This window comes from Triticum dicoccoides, chromosome 3B (genome assembly GCF_002162155.2).
Source record: "Triticum dicoccoides isolate Atlit2015 ecotype Zavitan chromosome 3B, WEW_v2.0, whole genome shotgun sequence".
Lineage (NCBI taxonomy): Eukaryota > Viridiplantae > Streptophyta > Magnoliopsida > Poales > Poaceae > Triticum > Triticum dicoccoides.
This window is the reverse complement of record NC_041385.1, coordinates 170,201,201-170,215,146: the sequence shown is the minus strand read 5'-3', so window position 1 is coordinate 170,215,146 and position 13,946 is coordinate 170,201,201. Positions and strand designations below refer to the sequence as shown.

The 13,946-nt window shown below is 53.9% G+C and overlaps 1 protein-coding gene across 1 annotated transcript in view; it reads right to left on the bottom strand.

The window, feature by feature from the left end:
• LOC119275376 (casein kinase 1-like protein HD16) overlaps positions 1-1,989 on the bottom strand; it is a 9,077-nt gene extending 7,088 nt beyond the window's left edge. Inside the window, exon 1 of the mRNA XM_037556192.1 lies at positions 1,538-1,989. Coding sequence (XP_037412089.1) covers positions 1,538-1,633 — 96 coding nt within the window. The 5' untranslated portion in view covers positions 1,634-1,989. The remainder of the gene's footprint in view (positions 1-1,537) is intronic.
• Positions 1,990-13,946: the final 11,957 nt, after the last annotated feature.

The window sequence follows — 13,946 nt, the reverse complement described above, 5'->3', positions numbered from 1 at the left end:
TTATACATGATGTAAAATGAAATGTAGATGCATAAAAGGATTGAAGTGAATATTGCGTCACTGTTACAAGCAAACCATATATTTGATATTTCCATTTCGTAGCAGCTACAGTGCGGCTCTACATAGCGCATATACAAAGTGAAACCTCTTTTAGATTCTTGCAGCCATAGAAAAATATCTTACACCTGCATAATACCAATAGGTTCACCACAGCACAGCACAGCACCCAATTCGAATTGCAACTAGATTTTAGCTGTAACACTGAACTAGGCAAATTTAACAAAAACAGGAAACAAAATAATGAAAACAGAGTCGAAAAAACCAGCCACAAAACTATAGAACTAACGTACAAGGTTGAAAAATGCACAAAACCTAGATGGACAAAGGCACAGATCCAGTAGGTTAGATCGACAAATGACCACTCCTGGACATGGCAAAAAACAGCAATTTAAGCCTAGGGAACTCATCTCAACAGTGGAGCATTATAAAGCAAACAGCAACGGAACAGGGGGTCATATGTTAATCAACATAAACAATATTCACTGAATGCAGGCTGTGCACACCAGAAATGGTACATTCGGCAGCATGTCCAGCCAACATGTTGCCTACTGCATGCACAACATTATGTATAAAGAAAAATAATAATTATATATGGCCAGTATTTAGGTTGGATTTTTTGACAATAATGAAACAGAAAGTCACAGCACCCTAGACACACTAGGTGACCAAAAAAAATGCAAAGAACTGGCAAAACAGGCAGCAGCTATGCAAACTCCACGTTAACTCATAGTGATGTCCCACATTTACATAACAAGTACTCCCTCCAACCAAAATACTTGTCGTGGTTTAAGTTCGAAGTGGTTTTAGTTCAAATTTTAACTAAAACCACGACAAGTATTTTGGAACGGAGGCAGTACTTTTTGTATATGTTCAAACTTCGAGAAGAGAAACAGACAGTTGACCAAAAAATAAACAGATGTATCCACTTCTTTCGGCTAAGATCCTAGCAACTGTTTGATGAAGTAGGACCAGTAGTTACAATTTCAGCTCTTTTGATGCCACTTCTCACCGCTCATAGCTCTAACCTAGATCAGACATTTCAATCCTACTATAACATTATACTTGGAAACACAGGAATCCTACTCTAATCGTTTAAGGATTAATCCACACCTTGGGGGGATATATCCTCAACATAAAGAGATATAATCTTTGTAATACTGCGCCCAGTGCTCCATTTTTTATCATGGCAGCCTAAGAGAGATTTTCTCTTCTTCTTTTTTTGCGGTTGAGCCTAAGAGAGATTTTCAGCGTCATTGTCTCAGGGAGCGGCGCAGGAGGTATCCCAGCTAATTTATTGTAGACACACAGCCACTAGAGCAACTTATAACTACACAAGCAAACTATCTCACCGTCCTCCGAGTGAGGTTACCAAATTCGATCCACGATCCACAAATTCCAGCGTCTAATCAAGCAAGTAGAACCCTAGGCGCTACCATCCACGAACATCTAAAGTAGAGGCAGCCAGGAGATACCATACCGTCTCAGGGAGCGGCGCCGAGTTGCCGTCGTCGCCAGCGCCGGGGCCCGGGGCCGGGCCGGCGATTCCCTTATCGCCGCTCTCGAACTCGTCCATCTGTCACCCCTCCTCTCGCTGCTGCGACTCAGGAAGTGCGGACACCTCGCGGCTCGTGGATCGGCTTCCGGATTCCGCGGCTGCTTCTGCTTTCCACGGCCTCGGCGCGCGCCACCGTGGGGCACTGGCAAGCCTCAACGGCGTAGCCCCATGCGCTCCCTGGAGGCAACGAGATCGGACGGGCGCTAGGCGAGTATCGGCTGCGGCTCAGTTGTACTGGGTCGAAGTTTGGCCTACGGCGGTGGATGAGGTGGTCGGCGACGACGGGAGGGGAAGACACGGGGAGGTCGAGGTCTAGAGCAAGGGGAAGGAGGGCACCGAAAAAATCCTACAGCAAATTCCTCGTGGTGCTACCATATGATGTGCGTCTTCCGAGAAAGATCGCGTAGATCTCATTTACGTCTTCGATGAAAAATACAGCCTCTATATAGGATTTGGATAGTCTGATAGACTGCTCCGGACCACTAGGTTATTTAGATGCATAGAAACAAAAATATACTACTTTATACTAGGTTATTTAGATGTATAGCAACAAAAATATACTTTATACACTATACGGTATATCTTGAGCAAAGAACGTCCTCATGTCTAGATTCAGTCATTGATCGGTGTAGACGGCGTCCTCAGCATCGCTCCTCTGCTGGGAGCATCATTTTTTGGAGAGTTGGCTTGGAGGTCCACTTGTGGTTTTTTTGGTGCTCACCGCGGTTCTATCTTGTTCTTCAAGGACGCTATGTACACTATTGCGGGTGTCCAAGATGATGGCATTTTTAGGCTATCCGAGCCTCGCCATCCACCTGCTACCTCCTTTAGGCACTCTAGGGTGGCTGGTGCGTTGACAACGATTGGCCTTTTTAAAGTTGTTGCTCTTCGGAGGTTCGGCGTTAGTCGAGACGCGGCTCTGTTGATCAATTTAGAACAAGCTCTTTGCTTTGTGGTTGTAATGTGTGCGTTCCTGTGGAGTTTATTTCGCTTCTCACCGTGTTATGGTGGGAGCGGATCTGCCTTTCTTCTAACTTACCATCTATCTTCTATAAAGCTAAGGCACACAATTTGCGTGCTTTCGAGAAAAAAAATGCCCCATGTCTCTACTAAAAAGTCCTTCCTTCTTTACTGCTTTGTTTTTTTTATGAATCTGTTGATGCATGCAATTCGGTTCGGTATTAGAGTCACAAGATTTTTGATTCAAGACCCAACTAGCATACTTGAATTGGTCAGATCTTGAATTCAAAAACTCTAGGCTCTAATACCATAGAGTACATACAACAACAGGCGACGAAGAAGACGGGCGGCTGGCGATCGCTAGGTTGCCAATAGGGTTAGGGTCCTGTCGCGGGGGTGGTGTTACTTCGGTGGTGATCAAGGTGGCGACAATGCTTCCTTGGTCATTGATCAGCTACAAGCTTCTCCTCCATCCTGGCCATGCCAGAGAAAGCAAGTTGAGGGATGGCTACTCCGATGAAGAAGGCTATATTGTCACGCGAAGGCGGACGAGGGCACAGTGTCTCGAGGTCGTTGGCTGAGGGAAAATCGGCAAATGAAATGGTCAGGCTCTCGGCAAGGTTAGGAAGCCTTGTGCTGACGGATAAGGAAGTTGAATGCCTCATCTTTTTAGTGCCAGGATCAGATCTACCAAAGACGGCAAAGTGGTTTCTGGGCAAAATTTGTTCTTCACGACCGCTCAATATCAAGGCTTTTGAAAGGGTGATGCGGCGAGGGTGATTGGAAGCACGCCCTATATACAATGTCCCCTAGCAATTAGATTTCAATGTTATGGTGTTGAATGATTATGATGGTAACACGAGGCCTTTGAAGATGATTTTTGATAAGATAGAGACGTGGGTTAGGGTGACAGGTCTTCCAGTGTATAACCGGTGTGGGGCCTTTGGGAATGCGCTAGGAAACTAGCTTGCAGAGGTGGTAAAGGTGGATGTGGAAGAATGGCATGGCAAGGATGGAGCATCTAAGAGTCAAGGTAAAAGTTTTGGTGTATGATCCTCTTGTGGGAGGCTTTTACTTGAGATCTTCACCACAAGACAAGGTTGGGACTTAGTATGATTTTAGTTACGAGAAAAATCTGCACTTCTATTTTGATTGTGGTAGACTGATGTATGTTGATGGTAAATGTGAGCCACCAGTGGATTCACCGGTACGCGTCGGTGCTATACAAACGGTTTTAAACCCCTTTCCGCGATGGCATTTGGAACCGTCGCCTAGTGAGTGTGGGCGATTGGAGGGGCCTTCTCACACGACCCAAAAAACATCGGGGATATGCCCTCCTGGCACACACACTCGGCAAAATGAGGTCGTGTGCGACCGGCGAGCGAGCAAATACGGTTATACGTACAGTAGTGCTTAAAAATATACAATTATACAGGCGAAATCATTTCCGGTCGTAAGTACATCCCACACAGTCAGTCCCCGCGAAACGTTTCCATTCGTATATACATCCCACACAGTCACTGCAAGGAAAACGTTTCCATTTGTAGGCACATCACACACAATTTTTACCGTTAAATCATTTGTGATGGCGTTCCCATCGCACACAATATTAAAAAGTTTATCCTTTGCGTTATTGAATGCATCACAGACGGTGCATAGAAGAAACTGTGTGGCAAAGGATGTCCATCACACACAATTTTTATGCGGTAAACGTTTGCGCAAGGTGGCCTAACGCAAACAGTTTTAAAGAGAATGTCATGTGTGATTGTTCATCGATCCGACACGGTTTATTCCTAGAAACTGTGTGCGTTGCCTTAGATCATCGCCCACGGTATTTTCTCAATAACCGTTTGCAATAGCAAAAACCAATTAGCAGGCTAATTGCCCTATTATTAATAATCCTGTCAGGGGGATGAACCCCGGGCAGGCAACGGAACTCGGATCCTTTTCAAAAACAACGGGCCAGCATCGCCCCTCAAGCCGGCTCACGCTTGGCCGGGTCGCTCAACCCGGCCAAGCTCTCCAACCCGGTCGTACTCCTCAACTCGGCCCCAATGGCCAGCTCAAGGCGGCCGAACCCGACACACCAAGACTTCCCCAACAAGCCAGCTCCATCCTTGGCGTGTTCCTCAACCCAGCCACGGGTCAGCTCCCGTCCCATCCAGGCCGTACAATGAGATGAGTCTCCATCCACCGATGACTGAGGCAACAGTGCCTCACCCATGCCTTTGGTCAGCCGGAGCATGGCAACAGTGCCCCTCACCTACCCGCTGACTGGGGCCGGCGTGGCAACAGTGCACCCGTCGTCACTACTGACGCCAGCAAGCGGCGACCTGACAGAGCGCCACTGTACCCGACTCAACCCGGCCACTCCCTGACGATCGACAAGACAGCGAACAGTGCCCCTAGGCATGCGGGGCCCGCGCCCGGAGAACCCGGCGAGCCCTGACACCCGGCGGGTCCTAGCTCTGAGTTCCCAGACGCTGACAACCCGACCCTACGGCCTTGTAACATTACCATTGTATCCCGGGGGGTTGACTATAAAACCCCCTAGGAGCCCTCATGCATATGGGCAAGCAAGAAGCACGCAGACAACAAAGCAACTAAGCTAGCATACAGTAGAGATATCCATAGCTAGCAACACTCCACCCACACACGAAGGGAGAAGGAGCAGCCTAAACCTTGGTTTGCCTTCCTTCTTCCTCGATATAGCTCTAGGAGCAACTCTGTACTATTGTATATCATCCACACTCGGCAGGACTAGGGGTGTTATCTCTTGAGAGAGCCCCGAACCTGGGTATGTCTTGCGTCCCACGCTCGCTCATGCCGACCTCGCCTCTGGAGCCCACCAGTGCCCTCGAGCCTCCTCCTCTCTTTAGCCATCCATTGGCATCTGCCGTGCGCCCACCATGACAGTTGGCGCCCACCATGGGGTAACTCGAGGTCCTGGCCGGGAGCATGCTTCAGACGGGGCTCCTCTCCGACTCCAATGAGCCCGTCATGTTGGCGGATGACGTCATCGACGCGCTGTGCATCTCCAATGCGCCTGCGGCCGACGAGTACCCCAGTGAGGTACTTGACTTTTTTGACTCCCCTCTCTCCCTCGACAGCAGCGCTCCTACTAGGGTGGTGGACATCCGCGTGGAGATTTTCGTCACCGGCATCGACGCCTCTTCCTTGTCGAGCGCGGCGAGGAAGGCCGCCGAAGCCAAGGTCGCAGCGGATCGGGCCGTCTCGCCCAACCCGTTGCGTGCCATGATGTAGAGCCTTCGCATCCCCATCGACACCGACATCGACGCCTCCAACGTCACCGAGGCCCGGACTTGGCTTGAGGAGGACCGCCAGCGCCTGCTGGACATGGCCGAGACGCTCGCCGCCATGCAGGTCGCCTGGACTCTGCTTAGCTGGAGCGCAACGCCGCCTACGGCTTCACGCCTGTCGCGGCCGAGCCAAGCCGGGTTGCCGACGTGCGAGCCCGGGGCGGAGCGATCGGCCGCGCCTTCGGTGCCATCCCGCCCATCTACGAGACTCCCATGAAGAATATGCGCGCCACCCAGGCGGCTGTAGTCGGCCTGGATCAGCCCGCGGGCAAAGAGCTGATGGACCGCCTGAAGTGGGCGCACGACCTCCTCGATGCGGCCAACGCGCAACAAGACTGCCTCAACCAACTCACCGAGCCGGCGGGATCCGGCTCCGCCAGTGCTGGCGGACCCGGCGATCATCAGAACACGGCATCTTCACCACCCGGCGAGGCGCACTCCGGCTGCACCCGGACCCGGCGCAACCCCGTCCTAATGACCGTCGGCGGCTTAGGCGACGAGCCGACCATGGAAGACCGGCGCGGACCCGACCAACCCGGGCGGCGTCTGGCTTCTGTCGACCCGGCCCCTCGCGGCACGGTCGCCAGTCGGCTCGGCGCGCGCGCCATCGACGACACCGACGCTCGTCACCGCCTCGATCGGATCACTTTCTCCCTGGAGGTGGAGGAGAGCGGTGCTGTCAGACCGGCGTGCTTCGGTCCACGCATCCGGGACGAGCCCTTTCCCAAAGGGTTCACGCTCCCCGCGACACCCCCAAGTACAACAGCACCATGAAGCCGGAGGACTGGCTCACCGACTACACCATCGCCATCGGCATCATAGGCGGCAACCACCAACTCCTCGTGTGCTACACACCGCTCATGCTCCAAGGGTCGGCCTGCACCTGGTTGAACAGCCCGCCGGTGGGCAGCATCAACACATGGGTCGACTTCAAGCAGGCTTTCGTCCGCAACTTCACGGGGACCAACCGGCGACGCGGCCGCCCCAGCCAACTCGCCATGTGCATGCAGGGGTCGGCGAAAACCGGTAGCGAATACCTCGCACGCTGGACCGAGTTTCGGAACAGCTGCGAGAGTGTCCATGAAGTTCAGGCGATCTAGTACTTCGTCAACGGGTGCCGGGATGGCACCCTCCTCAAGCACAAGCTCCTATGCTCCGAGCTGGCCACCATGGTCGCGCTCATGGTGACGGCAGATAAGTACGCCAACGCCGACTCTGCCATGAAGATCCAGGTGGCGCTGGATGAAGCCGGCAAAGCAAAGCCGGTTCCCCCTCTAAAGCCGTCCGGCGAAGGCAGCTGGCAGTAGCACAACCAGTAGAACAACAAGTGCAAGGCCGACCAGCCGGCCCAGCCTACGACAACCGGCTCGTCGCGGCCGCCGAGCAGGCACCCGCGACCGACCCAGCCCCCAAGCGCCGGCAGACCGGCAAGATGGCGTGGTAGCCCGCCATGAGCTTCGAGGAGATGCTCGACGCCCCCTGCAAGCACCACAGCGGCGCAAGGCCATTGATGCACACGCTTCGGCAGTGCGCCATCACCAAGTGCATCATGAGGGGCGACGTCCCACCTCCTCCGGCCCTGGCTCCAGGAGCGGGGCAGCCGCCTCCACCGCCTTCAGCTGGTGGTGCGATGCGCGATGACGTCTACCCAGCCCAGAATGCAACCTACATCGTCTTCACCAGCCTCGGCGATGACAAGCGCAGCGAGCGCCTCCTTCGGCAGGAGGTGAACACCATCATCCCAGCCAAGCCGGAGTACATGCACTGGCCGGACCGCCCGGTCACGTGGACCCAGGAAGACCACTCGGCTGTCATGCCGAACTGGGGTGGCTACACCCTTGTCCTCAACCCCACCATCATCACACCTCGACGCACGTGCAAGTTCTCCCGAGTCCTCATCGACGGCGGCGACATCATCAACATCCTCTACCGCGACACCATGACCAAGCTCGGCCTCGAGGCCAAAGACCTGGAGCCGACCCGAACGATCTTCCATGGCATCGTTCCCGGCCTCTCCTGCTCTCCGATCGGCCGGATCCGGCTCGACGTCCTGTTCGGCGACAACAACCACTTCCGATGCGAGCCGATCTGGTTCGAGGTGGTGGACCTATCTAGCGCGTACCATGCGATGTTGGGCCAGCCCGCGCTCGCCAAGTTCATGGCGGTCCCCCACTACGCTTACCTGAAGATGAAGTTGTCGGGTCCAAAGGGCCTCATCACCATCACCGGTGACCACGACAAGTCCTTGGAGTGCGCTTGAGACGGCGCCAAGCTAGCCGAGTCGCTGGTCATAGCTGAGGAGCAGCGCCAGCTCGACCGGATTGTCGCCCTGGCCAAGGAGACATCGACCGCGCCGATCTCGGCCGAGGAGCCGGCTAACGAGGCCTCTCAAGCCCTTCAAGGAGACCAAGAAAGTGAAGCTGAACCCGGAAGACCCCAGCTGCAGCAAGTATGTTGTCGTAGGCACCCGCCTCGACAGCAAATAGGAAGGCGAGCTCGTCGACTTCCTCCGTGAGAATCTGGATATTTTTGCATGGACCCCAAAGGACATGCTGAGTATCCTGAGGAAGTAAGCCGAGCACAAACTCCAAGTCCGCAAGGACGCCAAGCCTGTCCGCCAACCCCTACGACGTTTCTTTGAAGAGAAGAGAAGAACCATTGGTGAGGAGGTCGCCAAGCTTTTGGCGGTCGGCTTCATCATGGAACTGTTCCACCCCGAGTGGCTGGCCAACCCAGTCCTCGTCCTGAAGAAGAAGAACACCTGGCGCATGTGTATCGACTACACCAGCCCGAACAAGGCATGTCCCAAGGATCCATTCGCCCTCCCACGGATTGACCAAGTCATTGACTCCACCGCCGGGTGTGAGCTCCTATCCTTCCTGGATGCTTACTCCGGCTATCATCAGATAAAGCTGGACCCAGCCAACGCCCTGCAAACGTCCTTCATCATGCCCTTTGGGGCATATTGCTACATCACCATGTCGTTCGGCCTGAAGAACGCCGGTGCCACCTTCCAGCACTACATGCAGAAATGCTTGCTGCTGCAACTCGGCCGCAACATCCACGTTTACGTGGACGACATCATGGTGAAGACTAAGCAGCACCTCACGCTCCTCGACGACCTGAAGGAAACATTAGCCAACCTGCGCAAATACAATGTCAAGCTCAACCCGGAGAAGTGCGTTTTCGGCGTCCCAGCCAGAAAGCTACTCCGCTTCCTCATCTCGGAGCGCGGCATTAAGGCGAACCCAGAGAAGATCAAGGCCATCGAGCGCATGCGCAAGCCGGCTCAGTTGCACGATGTCCAGAAGTTCACCGGCTGATTGGCCTCGGTTAGCCGGTTTCTCAGCCGGCTGGGCAAGAGGGCCTTGCCCCTGTATCAGCTGATGAAGAAGACGACACCTTTCAAATGGAACGACCAGGCAGACGAGGCCTTCTGGGACCTCAAGCGCATGCTCTCCACCACACCAGTCCTGGCCGCGCCGGCCGAGAAGGAGCCGTTGTTGCTCTATATTGCCTCGACCTCGCGTTCGGTCATCACGGTGATGGTGGTCGAGCGACCAGAGAAGGGCAAAGTCCAGGCCGTCCAACGCCCAGTCTACTACCTAAGCAAGGTGCTCTCCGCCTCCAAGCAGAACTACCCGCACTACCAGAAGATGTGTTACAGCGTGTACTTCACCGCCAAGAAATTGAAGCAGTACTTCCAAAAGCACGTTGTCACCATGGTCAGCATGCCCCCCCTCGGCGAGTTCATCGGGTGCCAGGACGCTTCTGGCCGGGTCGCCAAGTGGGCGCTCGAGCTAGCCAACCACACCATCCTCTACGAGCCCCGCACCACGATCAAGTCCCAAGCCCTGGCTGTCTTCCTCGTCGACTGGACCGAGACCCACTACCTGCCGCCACCGCCAGACTCGACGCACTGGCGCATGCACTTCGACGGCTCCAAGACGCGTCTTGGCCTAGGGGCTGACATCGTGTTGTCCTCCCCAAAGGGTGACCGTCTTCGCTACGTGCTCCAGATCCACTTCGCCGCCTCCAACAACGTCGCCGAGTACGAAGCCCTTGTGCATGGCCTCTGGCTTGCCAAGGAACTCGGCATCCGGCGCATCCTGTGCTACGGCGACTCGGATCTGGTGGTACAGCAGTGCTTCGGCGAGTGGGACACCCGTGAACCCAACATGGCAAGCTACCGCTTCCTCATCCAGAAGCTGTTAGGATTCTTCGCGGGCTGCGAGTTCCTCCATGTCCTGCACGCAGAAAATGAGGCGGCCGACATGCTCGCCAATGTCGCCTCATCCCGACAGACCATCCCGCCCAGCATCTCCCTCGAGCACCTGGACCACCCGTCCGTCAGGCCGTCTCCGGACTCCGAGTCCATCTACGTTTTGGACGACCCGACTACACCTCAACCTGGCCCGGGGACTGCTGGACCCAGCCCGGGGGCTGAAGCCGTCAACCTGGCCGCCGTCATCCTTGACCCGGCCGCCGCCATCCCCGACCCGGGGGCTGCTCAACCCGACTCAGGGGCTGCCGTTCCAAAAACCGCCCTAGTGGCCGTCTTCGCCGTGGTAACAACCCCATCTTGGGCCCTGCCCATCTCAGAGTTCCTGGAGAACGGGGTCCTCCCCATGGACGAGACCGCAACCCGGCAAGTGCAGCGTCGGGCGTCCGCCTATAGCATCATCAACAATGAGCTCATCAAGCGCAGCTCCACTGGTGTGTTCCAATGCTGTGTCGAGCAGGACCAAGGCATTGAGATCCTCCACGACATACACCAGGGTGAGTGCGGGCACCACGCCGCCTCACGGTCCCTGGTGGCCAAGGCTTTCCGCCATGGTTTCTACTAGCCTACAGACCTCCAAGACGCCGAGTCACTTGTCCTCAAGTGAAAGGGATGCCATCGCTTCAGCAAGCGCAGCCACCAGCCGGCGTCAGCACTCCGGACTATCCCGATTGCCTGGCCCTTCACGGTCTGGGAACTCGACATGGTGGGGCCCTTCAAGACCGCCCGAGGCAGCATGACGCATTTGCTGGTGGCGGTGAACAAGTTCACCAAGTGGATCGAAGCATGGCCAATCAAGAAGTTGATGGGCCGACGGCCGTCCGGTTCATCAAAGACATCACGGTACGCTACGACATGCCGAACAGCATCATCACAGACAACGACACCAACTTCACCAAGGGCACGCTCGCGCAATACTACTCCGTCTCCGGCATCCGCCTCGACCTGGCTTCCATTGCACATCCGCAGTCCAACGGACAGGTCGAGCGGGCCAACGACCTTGTCCTATTCGGCATCAAGCTGCGGCTCATCGAGCCGCTCATCCGCTCACCCGGCAGCTGGCTCAACGAGTTGCCGGCCGTCCTCTGGAGCCTCCGCAACATGCCAAACCGGTTGACCGGGTTCACCCCGTTCTTCCTCGTTTATGGAGCCGAAGCCGTCATCCCGACCGACGTCGAGTTTGACTCACCGCGTGTGATGTCTACTACAAAACCTTCTTCTTGTAGACGTTATTGGGCCTCCAAGTGCAGAGGTTTGTAGGACAGTAGCAAATTTCCCTCAAGTGGATGAAGGTTTATCAATCTGTGGGAGGCGTAGGATGAAGATGGTCTCTCTCAAACAACCCTGCAACCAAATAACAAAGAGTCTCTTGTGTCCCCAACACACCCAATACAATGGTAAATTGTATAGGTGCACTAGTTCGGCGAAGAGATGGTGATACAAGTGCAATATGGATGGTAGATATGAGTATTTGTAATCTGAAATTATAAAAACAGCAAGGTAACTAATGATAAAAGTGAGCGTAAACGGTATTGCAATGCTAAGAAACAAGGCCTAAGGTTCATACTTTCACTAGTGCAAGTTCTCTCAACAATAATAACATAATTGGATCATATAACTATCCCTCAACGTGCAACAAAGAGTCACTCCAAAGCCACTAATAGCGGAGAACAAACGAAGAGATTATGGTAGGGTATGAAACCACCTCAAAGTTATCCTTTCTGTTCTATCTGTTCAAGAGTCTGTAGTAAAATAACATGAAGCTATTATTTCCGTTCAATCTATCATAGAGTTCATACTAGAATAACACCTTAAGACACAAATCAACATTGTCACCTAGATACTCCATTGTCACCTCAAGTATCCATGGGCATGATTATACGATATGCATCACACAATCTCAGATTCATCTATTCAACCAACACAAAGTACTTCAAAGAGTGCCCCAAAGTTTCTACCGGAGAGTCAAGACGAAAACGTGGTTCATGGGCGGAACCCACAAGTTGATCACCAAAACATACATCAAGTGGATCACGTGATATCCCATTGTCACCACAGATAAACACGGCAAGACATACATCAAGTGTTCTCAAATCCTTAAAGACTCAATCCGATAAGATAACTTCAAAGGTAAAACTCAATCCATTACAAGAGAGTAGAGGGGGAGAAACATCATAAGATCCAACTATAATAGCAAAGCTCGTAATACATCAAGATCGTATCACCTCAAGAACACGAGAGAGAGAGAGAGAGAGATCAAACACATAGCTACTGGTACATACCCTCAGCCCCGAGGGTGAACTACTCCCTCCTCATCATGGAGAGCGCCGGGATGATGAAGATGGCCACCGGTGAGGGACCCCCCCCTCCGGCAGGGTGCCGGAACGGGCTCCCGAGAGGTTTTTGGTGGCTACAGAGGCCTGCGGCGGCGGAACTCCCGATCTATTGTTGTCTTTGATGTTTTTAGGGTATATGGGAATATATAGGCGAAAGAAGTCGGTCAAGGGGATGCTCGGGGGGCCCACGAGACAGGGGGTGCGCCCAGTAGGGGGGGCGCGCCCCCACTCTCGTGGCCACCTTGAAGCTTCCTTGACTTCAACTCCAAGTCTCCTGGATCATGTTCGTTCCAAAAATCACGCTCCCAAAGGTTTCATTCCGTTTGGACTTCGTTTGATATTCCTTTTCTTCGAAACACTCAAATAGGCAAGAAAACATCAATATGGGCTGGGCCTCTGGTTAGTAGGTTAGTCCCAAAAATAATATAAAAGTGTATAATAAAGCCCATAAACATCCAAAACAGATAATAATATAGCATGAATGCTTCATAAATTATAGATACGTTGGAGACGTATCAGCGTGTCGCGATGTACACTGAAGCCGAAGCCAAAGAAGCCCGTGAAGACGACATCGACCTGCTCGAAGAAGCATGCCTCCTGGTGCTCAGCCGTTCAGCCATCTACCAGCAAGGCCTGAGGCACTACCACAGCAAGAAGATCAAGCCCCTCGCATTCCGCGAGGGAGACCTCGTCCTCGGACTCGTACAAGAGCAAGCCGGCCAGCACAAGCCGTCCCCTCCATGGGAGGGCCCATTCATCATTAGCAAGGCCTTGTGCGACCACAACGCCTACTACCTCATCGATGCCCGCAAGTCAAACAAGCACAAGAGAGACACCGCTGGCAAAGAAACAACCCGACCGTGAAACACGGAACTCCTCCGCCTGTTTTACAGTTAGCTGTATGCATGTATGTATCACTGCCTTTTGTAACCGCATGAAAACTATGGAGTCCCCGAACGACGCTCGGGGGCTGCCCTTTTCTGACCAAGCTATTGTGTTTCCTACATTTGTGCATCACTTTCCTCTTAAAGCCCGACCACCGGTCCGACTCGCTCGACCCGGGGGCTCGAGGGCTAGCCGGCTTGGCTGCCACCTGCCGTCTTCCTTAGTGGTTCCTAACGTGTTAAGGATGTCGCGGCCCCTCACTTCGCCCTAGACCACAGAACCGGCTTCGGCTGTCGGCTGGCAAGCACAACGGGCCAAAGCACCAGCACGCCTCAAACACTAAGTCAAGGAGCGCCGGGTCACCCAACCAGGCCGACCACTTTAAGTCGCCGCACGACCGACTGCTCGCCAACCGGCTTTGCCGGATTGCTGCCAGCTGGCCCAGTGGGTGTTTTGCTCGTGCTCAATGTTTTGAAAGCCTAAGTACCGCACGCTCCTCTCAAAGACCAAACTCCTTGTCATGGACCGGAGCCTCAACCGTTAAACTC